Source organism: Diadema setosum, chromosome 18 (genome assembly GCF_964275005.1).
Source record: "Diadema setosum chromosome 18, eeDiaSeto1, whole genome shotgun sequence".
Taxonomy (NCBI): Eukaryota; Metazoa; Echinodermata; class Echinoidea; order Diadematoida; family Diadematidae; genus Diadema; species Diadema setosum.
In genome coordinates this window covers 26,852,665-26,872,273 of record NC_092702.1, presented here as the reverse complement: position 1 = coordinate 26,872,273, position 19,609 = coordinate 26,852,665, and the positions used below count along the sequence as shown (strand labels likewise).

The 19,609-nt window shown below is 39.0% G+C and overlaps 1 protein-coding gene across 1 annotated transcript in view; it reads right to left on the bottom strand.

The window, feature by feature from the left end:
• The window catches only part of LOC140241668 (adhesion G protein-coupled receptor A3-like), a 159,825-nt gene that overhangs the window by 118,287 nt on the left and 21,929 nt on the right, over positions 1-19,609 (bottom strand). The window contains exon 2 of the mRNA XM_072321411.1: positions 6,546-6,617. Coding sequence (XP_072177512.1) covers positions 6,546-6,617 — 72 coding nt within the window. The remainder of the gene's footprint in view (positions 1-6,545; positions 6,618-19,609) is intronic.

Here is a 19,609-nt window from a genome sequence, read left to right as displayed (position 1 = left end):
GTCCAATTGAAAGTACGAAGTAACTAAAAGCACTTCTTCCAAACTTCAGAATGCAGATAATATCACTCCCCAGACAGCAAAGCGTTCCACTCCAATTAGCTGCAAAGTGTATAGATGGATTCCCAAAACCAACACAGCAGAGCGTCCAGGTGAAAAATTAATAATCTCTTCACTTTTAGTTCAAAATCCCTCTGACATTTGTGAACTTTCTACAAAGCTGTATCCAAAGCAAGAGCTTTGCCAAAACACATCTTTCTCTTCTGGCTCAGTATCAGGGACTCTCCTCCTGTCCCTCTCTTTACTCTGCACAACCCAGCGCTGTCTCCATCATATCTTTTCACTCTCGGGCTTGCCACATCGACAAATCTACATATCTTCTCCTGTTCTACATTCCAAAACTATGACTTATGACTACACAGAATGGCACACATTCAGGCCTTTCGACCCGAACACAAGAGTTGAAAACTTACTATCCCATGTCTGCCTACAAACCACAATCATAGGGTTAACCCCTAAGCCAGGTCGGCTAACGACCACAGTGACCATGAGGGCGGGGATGCGAAGTCCCCATGCCCAGTGAGGGGATCAACCCGATCACCTCATGGACAGACATAGCACAGCAGAAAGAGAGAGAGAGAGAGAGGGGGGGGGGAGGAAAAAGAGGAAAGGGAATGGAGAATAAAACGCACTGAAACAACTAATATGAAACAAAAATAATGGAAAAAGTAATGCCTACCCAAAAAGTTCATAACTTACAGTTATAAGGGGTCATTTCCTTCTCAGAAAAAAGGGGCTCACACGAAGTCCCTACTGCCCACAGTCCTCTTCCCATCACCCCTCCCACTCCCCCACAAACACACCCTTTTCATACTGCCTTCAACTATAAGTTACAATAGTTAGGTTCACACGCTGTTCCTAAACTTTAACCTGTTGAGGACGGTTTAATTTTGCTACAACACGCTTTCCCATAGACCCCTGCCCGAGTATACTCCTGACTCGTCCTCAACGGGTTAAATTTAGGTCGAAAACTTAACTTTCGATAATTAGCTTGTAGTTTAGCACCGTGTATACACACTTGAAAGTTAGCAATCTTTAAAGGTAGGGAATCCCATTTGCATGCCTTAAATGAAGGGTTGTATAAATACAGTGGTATGTTGAAGAGAGTATCATTTTAGAAACTCCCATAAAGTATTGAAAGTGGAAGGTAACATTTAGTACATTTTTATTGACCGTTAGATTTTGAATTGAATTTTTTTCGGGGCTCACCGCAAATTCCAGTACATTACTAGGCTACCTTTGCAGACCCATGCACTGCATGTGTGTCCATCATGTATATTTTGTGAAGAAAGTTCATCAAAACTTACAAACATTTCTATATACATTCTTGCCACACACTCTATATGTTATTACATCAGCTCTTATGCTTTTCGATTTGTGTTTATAGATGAAAAAATACAGAAGACTGCAACAAAAAGGCTTAAGTGTGGCTGATACACAGAACTACTGAGTAGTTGAGTTTTGTGCATTATTCAAATTGTAGATAACTGTTGACTTCCAAATTTCTCAGCAGTGGCCTAAACAAGTCCCCTGAGGTTCATATTTGATGTTTTGCTGCATTTTGGGAGGTCTGTAAAAGGTATCCCCTACCTTTAAGTTTAGTCGATGATTAGAACCACGAGACATCTTAGGGTTTACCCTCTTTCCACGAGCCACAGGGGGTGGGGGGGGGGGGTGTCTCCACTCTTATAGTTTCGCTTCATGTGGTCAGAATGATCATCGAGCTTGTGAGTTAGCGTGAACCTTGCGTCTCGTTCACTGTGCTATTTTGTATGAGCATAAGACCATCTAGCAAAGACTCTGCACTTCCGTTGTACTCATCGAGTGGGGCTCGCTCTTAAGTTGTAACTTAAGTTGTGAATTAACAAATGGAGCTAATCATAGACAGTTGAGTTTTCGACCTAAACTTCAGGTGTGGCAACTGCGTCTGAACGTAAGTATTGTTTACATGCAACTGTTCTACACTCCAAGGGATGAAACCCTTTCATTACATCACAACCTGTCTAATACTGTATAAAACAAGATATTTTCGCAGCATAAAATTTGTGAAAATTGGAGCCAATGGTCTTCTTCACTGCATGAAATTTTTGAGGTTTGTCCCAGGCATTCAATGCATACAGTGTAGGCAAGAGCTTTTGCATGCATTTTAATTCCCGGAATCTTGGCTCTGGTGAAACTAAAATGCATGTGAACATTCCTGGTTTTACAGTAGTCACACACACTTAAAATTAGCAGATTTTGAAAATAGATGTTTGCAATGAAATGCCCAAAAATGTCAGTTCTCACTTGTGAACAAAGAAAAAAAAAAACACTCAGGATACACATGGCAATGCACAAAATCAGTCTGGCTCCATTTTTTTTTTTTTTTTTGAAGCTCTCCATCTTCTTATTTTTTATAGGGAACTTGAGCGATAATTTGATTCTTTTCTTTAATTAATTCAATTTTTCCTCCCATCATGTAACTTGCTATGCTAGATCCTAGATACTAGGGTGCCCGGGGTCATACTCCCATCATTGTTTAGGCATGCATGGTTTGGAGATTAAAAGTGTTTCGCTTGCAGCCGAATGAATTTTTCTCCTAGTCATGTGTGAACGTTGACAAATAATATTGATTCCTGCAATGTGATCTAAAGACCAATAACTCTCGTGTGTGAAGATTTCAGATAGATTGACGAAATTCAACAAGTGCATGCAAGTGCCACTGTTGAAATCACCTGATCTGAAAAGGGGTAGGCCCTATCACAAAACAGCAGCATGTGATGAGTGGAGTGTATGAAGGGAGACACTGCCTTCTTTTTTCACTCTTTTGGAAGACTGAGATACACATAGCATCTGGAAGTCAAACCAGCCTGTGTGATGAAATTCAGAACTAGTACTAGTATCTGAAATATACATGTAATAAAACTGCTGTAAAACTAGAAGTGTTCGCGTGCATTCTAATTTTGTGAATTTTGCGAGAGCCAAGATTCGCAAAATTAAAATGCATGCTAAAATTCCTGGCTACGCTATATGCACTGAATGCCAGTGGCAATTTGTGAAAATTTCATGCCACACAAAAAGACCGTGGGCTTCGATTTGTGAGAAAATTTTATGACATGAAAATATCTTGCTTTACTGTAAATGGTAGCAGTCTACATTATATCGTAGGCTTTCATCAGGTCACAGGGGAGATAAGGAAAAAACCACAAGAGAATCACTGAAAGCGACTTCTCTTTTTCTTCTCTTTTCCTTGGAATACAACTGAATACCAAATAGTCCTCAATCTATGATGGAAGCTTTAGCGAATACAAGGTCTGCAATGGTAGCTGTGGTTTCCTAATGCAGCATATCCAGATATTGCAGCGTCAAACTGCTATATATCCATTCCATATGATATCTTCATTACTCTGATGGTCGGTATCTTCAAAGGTTGGCCATCTGCGTTGACCACCAGTTTCCACATGGCTCAACAGCCAGAGAAGAGTGCTAAGGACACACCCTCAGCACAAGAAAAAGTATTCTTCGTCAGTCAGGTGCTGGCATCATCCACAATTTTTTCTTTTTTTAAACAATAATCTCTGTTGCTCCGTTATTTTGTGAAGATGTATCCACAAGAAAGAGCACTGCCAAAAAGTTTACATCATAGCTGGACCGCTGCAGGGGCAAAATAGGGTCACAGGTTGAATGACACACAGATTATCTGCTTTACGTAATTTATCATTCAGCTTCCAAAATGATCTCTATTTGCCCCCCTCCCACCTTCTCCAACTTTCCCTAAAGCTGCAGAGACTTTCTTTCTTATTCAAGAGTGCTTCTAGCTTTCTCACTCTCTCCCTCCTTCAAGGGGTACCAAGCTACACAGGCACCCATTGAATGGGTCCAGCGAAGTGGAGTTGTGTGTGGGTCATTTGCGGGGGTGATCTATTCTCTGGGCAGGGCAGCAGAGGGAATTACAATAGGTACTCACTTGAGAAGGGGCATGACTGACTAATTATAATGACCGATCTCAATCAGAGGGGGCCTCCTTTTCTTTTCTTCATCCTCTCCCTCCCAAACCCCACCCCTCCCCCCATCCCCCAACTCATTCATTTCTAACCGGGGTCAATATCACAGAGGTTATAACAGCGTCTACATTAAGTTGACATCATTTAGCCTATGACAGGAAAGCAGGTACCAATGTTTTCATCAGCTACAAACACCTTTCATGAGGTATATGTGGTCGATATAAAATGTAACTAATATAAGAAACAGGTCTGCATATATATGCCAAGACATCTGATTTCTTTTTTTTTTTTTTTTTAAAGACTACAGTTGAACCTCTATTATCCGGCCTCCCTTTATCTGGATCTCTCTATTATCCGGACGCAATCTCGCCGTGATTTTTTAAAATCTTTTTTTAATAATTATGGGAGGAAAGGGGGATTCCCAACGGATACATTTTTTAATAATTATTTAGGTAAATCATCCCAAGAATTTATAAAAGAAAATGATTTCATTCTTGCAAACACGAACCTCTATTTTGGGGTCTGTTACTGTGTGTAACAATGAAAAGGTTGCAGTATACACATTACTACATGTGGTACTACAATGGGCTGCATCAGTACATGTGTATGTATATGTAGACTCTACATGTATAAAGCATTGAGTCTCCCGTATCCGGCCAAATCCCTTATCCGGACGAGCCCCGGTCCCGACTTGTCCGGATACGAGAGGTTCAACTGTACTTCCGCTTCAGCAGAAAGGTTTTGCTCCCCATCCATACTACTGTTATTTTCCAAAATATCAAACAGAACTAAAATGATATGCGTGTGTCATCTGAAAATGAGAAGGAAGCAATCTCTTTCATTTCATCACACACATCCACAAATTTCTTTTTCATTTCCCCATTCAATCACGCATCATATTTAGGAAATGAGAAGTCTCAATTCAATGGGTTTAGATGCCTTACCCAAAAACTAGGTGGGGAAAAAATATTCCACTCACTGGAACCCTACTTTGATCAGAGATGAATATATCTTACCCAATAATACTTGAGAAAATTGCCTTGCTTGAGTGAGAAAAGAAATTCATCCATATGAGCTGATTTCATTTTTTTTTTTTGTACTGTGTAACGTAATGATATAGTGGCCAGAGGCTCGGTGTGAGCGGTCCTCGGAGGGACAGATCAAACTGACCGCTGACTGCAACCTCATTATCGCTCCAATATGAAATTCCACACCTCAGTGGACCCCACGCAATGCTGCAGACTGCAGTAGTAGTCAGTATACCATCAGAACCAGTCACAGCGGCGAAGCACAACTCGGCGGTGAGATATTCCATCAAAATTCACATTTTTTGTGAGTTGATGAGCGGCGCACAGTCGGCACGGGATCCGAGGGCGATAAAAATTCATTGTTGTGATGCCTGCTTTCACTTTGCATCTCTGATGAGTGTCCTCGTTTTACTTTCATGGCAGAGCATTTCGCTGGAAACCGATTGCCTTCATTTCTAAAGGTGCAAAATGCATAGCTTAGAAGTTTCCCTCAGCCATCTCTCTGGGGGTAGATGACATTGTAAATGTTTTAACAAGCAAACAAAAAAGCTGCCCTTGTGGCCAGTTCTAGGTTGTGCTCTCTGTCCATCCTAACACCTGTGGTCACTCTTTTATGATCTCTAGTTAGCTTTCAGTAAGTCATTCTCGTACAAAACCTCCCATTAGACATTCAGAATTGTTTGATAACAAAGACTAAGCCTTTTTGTAGCTGACAACTGCTTAAAAGGAACAAACAAAACTGATTCAAACTTCATTGCAATTTATGGGCACACTGACTCAAAGAGAGAGAACAAAGATCAAAATAATAAACATAAGTGACATAGATTAGACAAGCTTTACAATCAATGTTTATACACATTGAAAACCCATACATATTCACACACACACACACACACACACACACACACACATACACATTGTACTTTTAAACACACACATGAGTCTGTGTGGCTACTATTATGACAATAATCTTATGACAACTATCACAGTCCATATGGATTTTGGTCAGTAAAAGTAACATATGTTTGCCACTTAAGTCTAGAAATGGTATGAAATACATCAATAGAATATACGGACTGTTATTATTTTTTTCTTATAAATATCAGGCCATTCAGTTAAAAGAAAAAAATTTCAATGAGCACTATTCTAACCTTCATAGGTTCGTACAAAGATGCCATTTCAGTGTTGCATACATTTTCCCAAAATTTTTCATTTTGGCATAAATTATAAGAGATGGCTTGTACGAAGCAATTTTGTAGTAAAGTTGTTCTATAAAGAGATCATAATGTATCTCTCATAATATATCTCAGGAAAATGCACATTGAAAACAGAAAATAACCTGGCATCCCTGCAAAGTACCCTTTTGCTATGGAAATACCCAAATGTGATGCAACAAGATTCTGCAAACCCAGCACATTTACTGTATCAAATAATAGAAGTGAGAATAAGACACAAAACTCTGTCTGATTGTACTTACAGCACTTTAACAGAGTCCATGCCCTCGAAAGCTCCCTGTCGCAGCGTTTTTATTCCATTGTTGCTTAGATCCCTGTGCAGGATGAAATCATGAAAGCAAAGATAAGAGCAGATAATATATTTGTAAGACCAAAACACAAATCATGTAAACCTTACAATTTAGTAAGTCAAAGCAAGTGATAAAATCTGCCAACCAACTCTAGGGCAGGGCTGGCACTGCATTTTTCAAAGTGGGGGGGGGGGGGGCAGTTTACATTTCTGGTGCCACTTCTGGGTATATCAGCAAAAATGAAATAAAAAGCTTAAAGGGAAGGTAAACCCAAAAAGCAATGTGGATTGAGTGAAAACAGTAACATTGGTAGAACGCATCAGTGAAAGTTTGAAGAAAATCGGACAATCGATGCAAAAGTTATGAATTTTTACAGTTTTGGTATTGGAACAGCTGGATGAGGAGACTATTAGAGGTTATGACGTATGAGTGGACAACAATATCAAGAAAATATAAAGAAAATTCCACAAAAATTCATTTTTCATCAAAATTACAAATTCCATCATCTTGATACTGACATAATGTGAGGGTAGCAATATTCCCCCTGCTTTCTGAAAGCGGTTAGTCAAGTGCTCTTTCACAATGCTAGAAAAGTGAATTTTTGTTGAATTTCCTTTATATTTTCTTTGTATTGTTGTCCACTCATACGTCATAACCTCTAGTAGTCTTCTCATCCAGCGGTTCCAACACCAAAACTTTAAAAATTCATAACTTTTGCATCGATTGTCAGATTTTCCTCAAACCTTCACTGATGTGTCCTGCTAATGTTGCTGCTTTCACTCAATCCACATTGCTCTTTGGGTTTACGTTCCCTTTAACCACATTTTTCTGGTGCCATTTCCAGGGGTTAAAAAAAAAAAAAAGTGTGTGTGTGTGGGGGGGCTAAGTTGTTAGACCCTAGTATGTATTCCTATGCATTATGCAAAAAAAAAAAAAAAAAAGGTGAAAAAAGTGTGTGTGTGTGTGGGGGGGGGGGGGCATCTCCCCCAGTTGCATCAGCCCTGGTAGGGGGTAGATCGTTACTTACAGATCTAGGATGCTAAAAAGCCTCAAATAGATCACAAAGATGAACAGCTACACTGCAGCTTCACTACAGGAGCTTCCAACAACATCTCAAGTGGTTGAATTCACAATTGGGAGTATGGCAATATGGAAGGAAAAATGTACAATGTGCGTGTGCATGTCACATTCATGTTGGTATCATCTGCATTGATATTTTCACAGGTTGTTAAAAACCTGAATACCGTAGCACCCAACTCCCAAAATTCGTGAAAAAACGTCCCCGCAATATGTTACTGTGCTATGTGGAGTCGAGCAGGCCACTGCAAGGTGTTGAGCTTTCCATCAATACAGGAAAACCTACTAAAATGTGATGTTTACATGAATTCGACACAGTATCCTTTACAACTCATTGCCACCATCTCACTCCTGACAGATCTCTTACATGCCAAGGAGGGTGGGGGGGGGGGGGTGGAGGAGGAGAGATCTGCTGCTGGGTAATTGGAAAATTTTAACCAAAAATGACACTTTAATGAGCCATCTACAAGTAAGTTTGTGATAATACCCATTTCCACACATTATCACTCGGCACTATACCTGTCAAAATCAATTTTCATGAGGCCTATCAATTCTGGCAGAAGCACATTATACCTCCTGTTCTCGCACAAGCCTTCCCTGGGAGGGGAAAAAAAAGAATCAGCTTGAAATAGGCGATATTTTGGACAGCACAGGTAATCATTTTTCCATTAGACAAGTAGGCTTTTCTCCCATCAACAATGATTTAGGGCTGTTTTACGCATAGCCTTGTCACATCCTGCCAGTGGTAAAAATATTTTAAGATGGGCGATAAAATCTGTCTGGAAGTGATGGCACTGTGTCTCTCCAATAAACAGAATTTCTATATTAAAAAAAAAAAAAAAAAATTGATTCAAATCATGATATGCTGCTGCTTTTACAGACAAAAAAAAAGAAGAAGAAAAGGAAACAGTTGTAAATAGAGTACACAGTGTTGATATAATTAAAAAGCTTGATGACAAAATACATACAGTGTATGTACATATTTATGTCTTCTTACATGTACATGTACCACCTACATGTATCCCCCCCCCCCCCCAATAAAAAGCTAAAAAGTTGAGCACCCAACATGTAATGCAGTAAATTGGGACAAATATTTTACATATAAAACAGGCATTACAGGCATCATTCTTATTACAAAACAGTGTTTCTTGAACAGAACTCAAGAACACAAATTTGACATTCCTAATAAGCTTTCCCAAATTAACTTATAACACCTTTTTTCTCGTGCTATTTTGTTTGGATTCTTTAACAGGAACTTCTCAAAAGAAATTGTTTAGAACAATGAGCAATAACGAATGTCATGTACATTGTAAATATGTATGAAATGTATGCATTACTGGTTGTACGGTGATATAAATGTATTCAGTAATTACGTAATGCACACAGTATATCAAAATTGTATTCACACACTGCATGACTACTGTCCTCAGTTTAACAGCACTTTTTAATCTTCTAGTTTATCATTACTGATGATATCAACACACAAATATCATTGAGAAGCAGACACATGTCCCTAATCCAAGGCAATGTGAAATTGCATTATGGATTATCTGTCTACTGCAAAGGGCACCAAACTCGACTTGTATTGATTGGGATAGCAACTCAATAAAAACCCTGGTTGTCAGGATTGATTTCATGCAAACTGTGTCATTTGAACATCTCTTCTGAAACTATGTCCACTGGACGGGCCTCACAATGCATAATCTACGGCACTTGTCATGTCCTTTTTTCTTTTCCCATTCGTTGTTATATTAAACTAATCTATACCCTCTCGAGGCTGGTAGGATTTGTTTTGTTTTCTGAACAAAATCCTGCCTCAAACAGCAAAGAGAAGCAATCCTGCTCTCCTTCCAAAGCAAAGTGTGTTTATGATCTTGATAGTTACTGAAAAACCAGAATTTTTTGTGTGCATAATTCGTTAAAGGACAAGTTCACCTTCATAAACATAAGGATTGAGAGAATGCAGCAATATTAGTAGAACACATCAGTGAAAGTTTGAGAAAAATTGGACAATCGATGCAAAAGTTATGAATTTTTAAAATTTTTGTATTGGAACCGCTAGATGAGGAGACTACTAAGGCTCGTGATGTCATATGAGTACAACAGTATAAAGAAAATGTAAAGAAAATTCAACATATTTTCACTTTTTTTTTTTGCATAATAAAAGGGCACTTGACTTGCCTCTTTCTAAAGGCAATGGGAATAATATTACCCATAACATATGTCAGTAACGAGTCGAGGGAATGTGCACTTTTTTCAAAAGATGAAATTTTGTGAAATTCTCTTTATATTTTCCTTTATATTGTTGTACGCATGTGACATCATACACTGCAGTAGTCTTCTCATCAAGCGGTGACTGCACAAAAACTTCAAAAATTCATAACTTTTGAACGGATTGTCTGATTTTTCTCAAACTTTCAATGATGTGTTCTACTAATATTGCTACATTCTCTCAAGTTCACCTTCATCGACATGTGGGTTGAGTGAATGCAGCAATATTAGTAGAATACATCAGTGAGAGCTTGAGCAAAATCGGACAATCCATTAAAAAGATATGAATTTTTGAAGCTTCTGCTCAGTTACGGCTGGATGAAGAGACTACTATGGCTTGTGATGTCACACGAGTACAACGATATAAAGAAAGAATAAAGAAAATTCAACATATTTCCATTTTTCTCGCAAAACAAAAGAACACTCGACTTCTCTCTTTCAGAAGGCATGGGGAATGATATTACCCTTAACATACAAGTTGTACGTCAGTAGCAAGTCGAAGAAATGTGCACTTTATTCAAAAAGTAAAGTTTTGTGAAATTCTCTTTTTATTTTCCTTATATAGTTGTACGCATGTGACATCATACACTGTAGTAGTCTGATCTTCCAGCAGTGACTGTGCAGATACTTAAAATATTCGTAACTTTTGAACGGATTGTCCAATTTTTCTCAAACTTTCACTGATGTGTTCTACTAATATTGCTGCATTCTCTCAATCCTTATGTATATGAAGGTGGACTTGTCCTTTAATGAAGGTGAACTTGTCATGTAATACATTTTTGCGAGGAGCCAAGATTTGTGAAATGCACACAAAAGTTTTAGTCTACACAAAGCACTAAATGCCAGTGGCAACTCACAAAAGGTTTCGCGCCACAAAATGGGCCTTTGGCTCCAATTTGTGAAAGTTTCACGAAGCGAATGTTTCTGGTTTTACACTTTCTTTTACAGTATATTTTTCAACTTGTGGAGCAGACTGCCTAGCACATGTACTGTACATACAGCTGAAAGTGACAGACAGTCTATTGCAGCATGCAGTCTAGTGGATCTAACGCAAGCATGGCACTGGGTCAGTTTGTGATTTCAGGAATGATATTGGAGAGTGAAAAGAGAAAGAGGTAAATAAAAGATGAATAAAAAAAAAGGAAGAGGAGGAGGAGGAGATAAGGTAGACAGAGGAAGATGAGAAAAATGAGGTGTACAAAGGAGTGAATAGACACCGAGGGAAAGGAAGAGAGCGGACTAATAAAGAATCATCATCATAAATACTGTACGAGCTGAAATTTTCGCGTACAGATATTTTCGCGAATTGCTACATGGAAGACATTTTCACGTGTTGTTAATTTCGCGGTTGCGAGGGTATAACTGAACTTAGTTATTCATTGCGTTGTTATTTTCGCGGTTCAAAGGCGATTCGCGAAATTCGCGAAAATAAAACCACCGCGAAAAATTTCCATTCGTACAGTAGGAATAGGAATGACTGCTAAGCAGGTGTGTCAAAATTCAATACCACATAGGTACACTGTTGGCGAAAGCAAAGAAGCTTGTAAGCATGGATTCTCAATCATTTCCTTTTTTTTTTGACAGAAAAAACATGTACTGTAGGTTTAAAACTGACAATAAACATTGACAACAACAAAAAAACCTTTAATATCTCTCACATATTTGGTATGAAGAAAAATGTACATAAGGCATGTAATATGTCATGTGTAATATGTAACACATGTTGTACACTATGTACATGATCTCAATTATATGATTGTGTCAAATTTTGACTGAAAATCTATATTGATTTCATCAGTAATGCTGGATTTACAGTTTGAAAATGCCCGCAGGGACTATTGGCAAGTTTTCTGAAAGGAGGGGGTTCAGTTTGAACACAGTGTAAAGGTAAATACTGGATGACATGTTATCACAAACTGAAATGTGAAGATAGCACACTAAAAAACACAAAACAGACTTGTTCTTGCTTTAATTCTTTTATTCTTTAATGAAACACCTCCTGAATTACCAAGTTCACCCTACAATCATAGTGTTGTATACATAGTACATTGTACATGGTATATCCTGGAGTAGATATGTTGGCACTTCAGTGAACAGTACAACAGAAAATCAACAGGAATTTAAATTGTTTTGACAAGAAATTAAACACATTATAATGAACAATGACAAATTCTCATTCTCTACATTCTATGGCATGTTACAGTAATGCAGATCTGTAGATGTACAGAAAAATATTGCAGGTGGGGTTGGCTACAGTATGATTTGCAGCAGGGGAGAACAAATTTAATGTGTTTAAAACACAGCAGCCATAAATTGCCATTATGATCAGAACTTGCAAATCAATTTTCTCAGAGTCAGATGTATAACTAGATATCTACCTTTTATTGAAGACAAACGAAAGCAGGTAGAGCAACATTTTGTTTACTCTTCATTGTCTACGAGTCGACTATAAACCCTTAGCATCCACGGTATGCTGCCTTATCGTTTCCGTACCCGTCATAAATCTCTGTTAAAGCGTACATGTGTTAAAAGCCTAGGGGGCCACAAATTACCATGCAGACTTTGTACACAGCATTGTGTTTGTCGCATGAGCTGCTTCAAGTTTAGTTGTTACCACCTGCAACTCTTGGGCTGGTTCAGGCTCTTCCCACCTCCCTGGCTGGTTGTACACAATGTTTACTTGGCATTTTAGGGTAGTGATCTGAGGGGGTCTACTAAAAAATTGACTGTACCTATAAGCAGAAATTACCAATCAATGGCAGCCATGTATCAGTTCTATATCTGTACAGCGCAAGGTAGATCTCGGCAGACGCAGCAGACTCTGAAATTTCTAATCTTTTTTTTTTTTTGGGGGGGGGGGGGAGGGAGGATAGGATTACCAGAGGATGTCCCCATCAGCTTGGTATGTTTTGTGTTGATAGATAGATGGGAAATCTGTCTTCTGTAATTTGTTTTTGTTTGTTTGCTTGGTTTTTATTCATTTGGAGGTCCTACTATTCCAGTTTTCTTTTACGGGGACTAAATTAAAAAACTAGCAAAACAGATAATGATACAGACAAGCAAGCACAAGGTGAACAAATAAAGAAAGTGCTCAAAAACATAAATAAAAAACAATATTATATAAAACCAACCCAACATATGCTGTCCCTCAATTATCCTCTCTCCCCCTTTTACAGGCCTGTATGCAGACACAGACATAAATGCACGCATCTCCTGTGAACACTGGATGGTGAGGGAGATCACCACGGCGACCGAATGCTTGAATGTGGGGCATGCACGCTTATGTGTCAATATTTCATAGCACGGGAGTCACTCTGGCAACATGGAATCATAAATCATGCTGTCTATTGTCACTGACATAACATGCTCTGATGGAGACGTCAATCAAAGAATTGCCTACTCAGTACAATGTGCTTATCTTCATACGCAGCCTGAGCAAAATGTGCAATACTTCCAAGACCACTCCATAATACAAAAAAAAAAAAGAAAAAAGAGAGAGAGAAAGAAAAAAAAAAACAAGTGAGATGAAAAGGAGACATTGTTCCACTGAAAGGGGCAGGGACACATTGCTGCTGTTGTTTAACAAAGGAGATTCTTTTACAAAATTTGCAGAGCATACGCAGACAAACAGAGAAGTCTGACACTAGCACCAGTCAGGCCAAAATTCACAGAATCTATTGAACCAACAGCGTTTCTCTGACAATGTTGACACAACGCACAGCAGAAGGGCTACTGAATTCAAATCATTAAACTGCACAATCTCCAGCCCAGTCAAATGGCTAAAGAATTTCCACATATCGTGCTATGTCAATCTTTTCCAAGTTGACATCCCTGGTCTACTATCTCAAGACTACTAGTAGTTTTGTAAGTATTCTAGAGGGTGAATAACCCAGATTCAGAGTCATAATGGAAGGGGTAGGGTTGACTGGTTTATTTGACAAGGCTTCTGTTACCATCACTGACACACAAAGCATTTTCTTGTGTCTATCGAAGGATTGCACTCTCCCCATACCTACTCAAGACAAGTCATCTCTCCATCTCACATGCAAAATGCAATAGAGGAGTGCCCTGGGATCAGCTACAACAAACATAATGAAATACTAACCCATGGAAAATGAACTGAAAGTTCAGGTCTAAAAATGACTATCATGGAAGCCTATGGCAAAAAAAAAAGAAAGAAAAAAAAAAAGCATAAGTGACAAACATGGTTATGGCGAAATGTGACGTGCACCTCAAAACGAACATAAAGTTGCACACACTGATTTTGCGTGAGGACTGGAAATAAGTGAAATGGGTCAACCTAGCCGAACTTGACTTTTTCATATTTTCTGAAAGAGCGGGTCTTTTTTACATTATGCTAGAGTTTGGTATTATAAAACGGGCAGGAAAGTGTGTTTTTTTAGCAGTTTATCTCGAACATTTTTGGTAGAATAGTGTGATTAGGTGAGTCTTTAGAATCCCTTTTTCATTTCTGAAAAACCTTGTCCACACTCTTCACTTTCAACTCTAATATCTTTTGAAAGGAGGAACTGCTACTGCTTTGAAAGTTGGCATTAATTATGGACAGAATGTGTTAATGAGGCATGCTTAATTTCAGTTTAATCTGATAATCCCTTCATTGTTGTTACTCTGGTGGTTTACTTCCTGTTTTTTGTCCCATTCATCGCACAGCCAGCACGGTTTGTTAAAGATTAAGCGCTTGAATAGACACTGTACTTCAGAGCCTCTTTTCTCAGTTCACACTTTTCCTGAGTTTGCGCTTTCTTTCCAATATTTAGATAGGTTAGGAGAGTCCATTTGATTTGAGTTATACATCATTTTAAAGCTTAAAGTCTGCTCTTTCAGAATATGGTCCTAACTAAAAATTCATATCTGGCGACTTTTTGTTTGTTTTGAGGTGCAGGGTCACAAATTTCTGTTTCCACAAAGCCATTTCCATGCTGATAGAAAAAGGAAAGCGAAACATCATATCATGTTATAAATGCTACTGTGATCACACATGATATAGGGCCTAATTCAGGCATTACAAGGCAAGTGGGAAATAAAATGCTTTGTGATGTCCTGCATTATTCTTGAACCATACCAAGGTGACCTGTTACATGACAGGTGGCCATCATTATTGTGCCCATTCTGCAGTGGTCTGGGTTGTGTGTGAAACCATGGACCTATATAGGTCCATGGTGAAACTGACCACTTCACAAGATTCGCACCCTATTCTCTGCTAGGAGCAGGAAAGGGAAAGGAAGGGGAGCAGGAAAGGTGACATGAATGTGCATTTTTACCAACAAGCATGAAATTTGGCACAGTGGTAGAACATCATGTTTGAAACATTTCCGGGATAGGAGCCACCTGAAAAACTCTGCTCCAATCAGTACAGGAAGAGACAGCCTCTATCATTTAACCTTTGACATTCAAACCTCAATTTAGATTCTTCAGGGTCATCATTTTGAATTGACACAGAAATGCACCTGATTGTTGACTTTGTGGAAGAACATGATACAACTCAATTTGAACAACTTGTGATCTTTTTGATCTTTTGATCTTTGACCTTTGACTTCTTGATACACAAACTCCTAGAATGTATGATGTGGTAGTCATGCTTACTCATGCAAAATTTGACTACTTATTTTCAAAGGGTTCTCAAGATATTGAGGATTTAATGATCGGAGGGGATTTGGTGGCCATTTGTAAAAAATGGCCACCACGACTGACCTTTGACCTTTTCAGGTGGCTCTTATCCTCAAAATGATTCTCATGAACGAGTCTACAGTACAATTGTATCAAATTTAATATTTGTACGTAAAAGTGCATTATTCAAGCCAAATATAGCCGTTATCTGCCTAGCTAATATATACAAAGTATGACTTGTGACTCTCTTACTTTGGCCTCTATAGCATGTCCTTTTAAGAAAATTTAAAAGTCCTAATGTCCTAAAAGAATGTCAGAAGCCCATAAACAAATATATACTGTATCTCGCTTACACCTGTAGTTCTTCGGTTCACAGGGAACACCTGACCATGCATCAAAAGAATTGGAGAAAGCCACTTCTAAGAGTTTAATGTCTAACCACTTCAGTTTGGGAGGTTCAGGTTTACGATATTTTGTGGCAATATTGCTGGTCTAATTCACCGGGATGTCACTAACATACAGTTCAATCGACAGTATTCAATACGACACCTTTACACAATATATTAAAAAACTTGTGTATTCACATTTGTCTTGCCTAACCATTCATAAAGAGCTTAAACATTCGAATTTGCTCTTGTTGATTTCCTATCAGAAAAACCAGTTACACAGACTCCCTACTGACATTTAGGAAATAATTACAGATGGTTTGTGACCCTGGCTGCAACCCCTAGGGTCCCATAACTGATGATGGATGACCCCGCATGAACTTAGATGCTCTTTTTTCTTTTCTTTTTTACCCCAACTCTGCTGGGTGATCTTGTGTGGGAGAGTTGGCACTACCTGGCTTTCAGACTTGATACCCCTTTCCCGCTGCCCCTCTCGGTGAACCACTGTTGGATTCCCCGGTGAATTCACTGGGGAACCTCCCGGTGAAATTTTCACTGCCGTCGTTTCACACCTACAACGATGCTCTCGGTGAATTTTGTTATGCAACTTTCCCCTAGATGTGTTTTCTGCTCGCACAGCGGCCAATCCCAGCTGAAGTGTGTAATAATGGCGCGATTCGCACGCTAATTTGAACATGGTCTGGTGGATACTAGTACTGTACTACAGTGCGTAGTGGTTCGTACTCGTAACTTCTCTATGATATCACCTGTATCGATCGTAATTCGCATTTTCGGAGGGCCTTCATTTCATTGCTCACAGTGTTGAAATTCGCGATATTTGCAGCTCATTATTGTATACAAAAAAAGAGAAAAAAACAGAATGGAATTTGCTATCATTGTGTCACTGATGCTTCTGAATCAACTCGGACTGTTCAGAACCCGAGTGATGTTGCAATCACAGCAGTATAGTCGAGTACAAAGACGGATGAGACTCATCAGCGTACCAGACTGGAAGAGGAATCAAAGAAGAAAAAGACACGGCAACTCGAGTACACTCTAATCAGCTCAGTTTATTTGTATACGGCATGCGTAGACGATACAACACCAAGATGCAATACTGTACAACAATGCCGTCGCGGCTGTGAAAGTCACACGAACGACATACTACTGTAGTCGTGTGTGTATTTACATGGGTATTCACAAATTACGTGTGGATTAATTTGGGAGAACGCGATGGCTAGCGAAAAACGTGTGCATGACCAGAAACAAGACAGGACCTTTGACATAATTTGATATTTTCCCCGGTGTTTCACCGAGACAACCTTTCACGCTGGGTGTTCCTCGGTGAACCACCGGTGGTTCCCCCGTGAACTATCGGTGTTTACCCAGGACGCTTCTAGGGTAAAAATTGCCCAAAATTTAATCGGTGTTTCACCTAGGCTTTCCCTAGGTTTCAACCGAGTTTCCTTTCACACTGCGGGGTTACCCGGGTGCCCCCGGGGGCACCCGGGGAAGAATTCCTTCAGCGGGAAAGGGGTATGAGAGGAGATCCCCATCCTATGTAACCCCCCTTTTAGACTAGAGTGTTCTAGTATGGATATACAACGTATGGATATATACAACGTATAGATATAGGACATTGTTATGTGTCTGAATGCTCTTATATTGAAACGCCATATCAATATACGTTGTATATCGAAACGACGGTTTGAGCGTCATTTCAAGTCATTATCCTATATCCATACGATGTGTGTGTCTGAATGCTCTCATATCCATACACTGTACATCGCATGAGTAGACGGGGCTTATTTGCAGCGCGCGCGCCAAACTCACGTATCCGTGGTGCGGACTTATAACAGGCAGCTGACAGATTGATTGTGACGTAATAATGATCTGGGGCGACCTAGCGAACTACCGGATGAAGTTTGCTTGCATACTTTTGTACATTGTCACTGTGAAAGAAGCAAACACACACAACATGCAACGGGGACCTTAAACAGGTTGACCTGATAGGGACACCCAAGTTCACGCAACTCAAAGGCAATGAAGTCATCACGAAATGGCAACAGCTTGTGGAGAATCTAAATCCACTCAAAAAACAAAAAAACAAAAAAAAAAAAGTATTGTCATGAAAAGGTACTGGTACAATTTGTCCCAGTTTGGCACGTACACATCCTCATGCTGACTTGACAGCCCTTCTGGGACTATGTTAAAAAAAAAAAAAAAAAATCATAAAATGCTGACGTTTCTTTTTACACTTGATTATCACCATTTTCAATACAATAGGGCAAGTTTATCAACTCACTTCTGGTGCAGAATTAAGGTTTCCAAACAACTGTAAGGGAGTTTTGAGCAGTTAGTAAATTTGCAAAGCTGTTTCGATTATGGAGATAGAAACACGTTTTCTAAGATGTTGAAAAAAGTGCAATCGCAAGCTTTCACATTTCTGTATAGTTCTTTGGCATCTTTGGCATCAAACTGTTCTGCATTGTAATTTTGCAATTGTTACTTTTTACAGAGTTTCTTAGTTTCTAGTTGTTTACCACTGACCCAAAAATTTTGTATTTCATACAATTGTATGCATACGTAAACCTATGGGAAAGTTGAGAGGGGATGATATCATAGCCTCATCTAATTTGGATATCTACAATATTTGATTGCAACAGGTAAATTACCATGAAATACTTCAGAATAAACGAGAAGCTCTCCAGTTATGATAACAACTTGATTTGACGATGCAGCATTAAATGTCAATTTTTTTTTATACCAAATGACAATTTGTTAGATATCCTCTTTAAGAAGAGGACAGCTGATGGCATACACAAATGTGTCACCTTCAGGAGATGGACAGAGGCTTTTAACTGTGTAATCTCATGGACCTAAAGGTCCGTGGTAATCTGCAGCGCAGTGTTAAACCATAAATAGAGCCCAAGTATGTGGCCCACAAAGGCAGCAAATGAGTGCCAAGAACAGGCCAACAGTGTGTCCTTTATGATGACAAATGACTCCCGAGGACGAAAAGATACCGAGAAAACTATTGTACCGGTTGCTTTTCCAATAGAATTGCGGGTCTACAGCACTGGACGTTCCTATTCATTCTCTCCCCTAATGCAGCTATGGGCGCCAGGATTTTTTCTTTATTTTTTTTTTTCAGCCAAAAGGACTAAGATTTCTCCAGGGATTTAATGTTGATGAGTTTGATTCATGGGGAGCAAAAGGGGTAAAGAATTGAGAAGAAGTGAAGTTTAGCTAAACAAATACTTTTTCAATAAAAAAAAAAAAGATTTACGCCCGGCAAGAAAATATGCATTTGCTATTTACAACTTACATTGTAAGAGCAATGATCATGAAAACGGTATTAATGCCCTCTCCATAGTACAACAGAAATGACAATAGAGTTCAAAATACATTCTACGAATTTCACTACATAGACTGATGTATATTAAAGAGCACTCCTAAAATGTGACCTTGTTTGATGTACATGTATAACGTACATGCACATGTACAAGTGTAGTTCTTTGCAATTTATGTTCTCCTGTGGCACAGGGATATCTTATTTAAGAAGATAATGTAATTAATTACGGTATTATGGTTGTCCTTTCAAATGAAGCCTTGCACATGTGTCTCTAAACACAGGCATTTAAAGTTAACTTG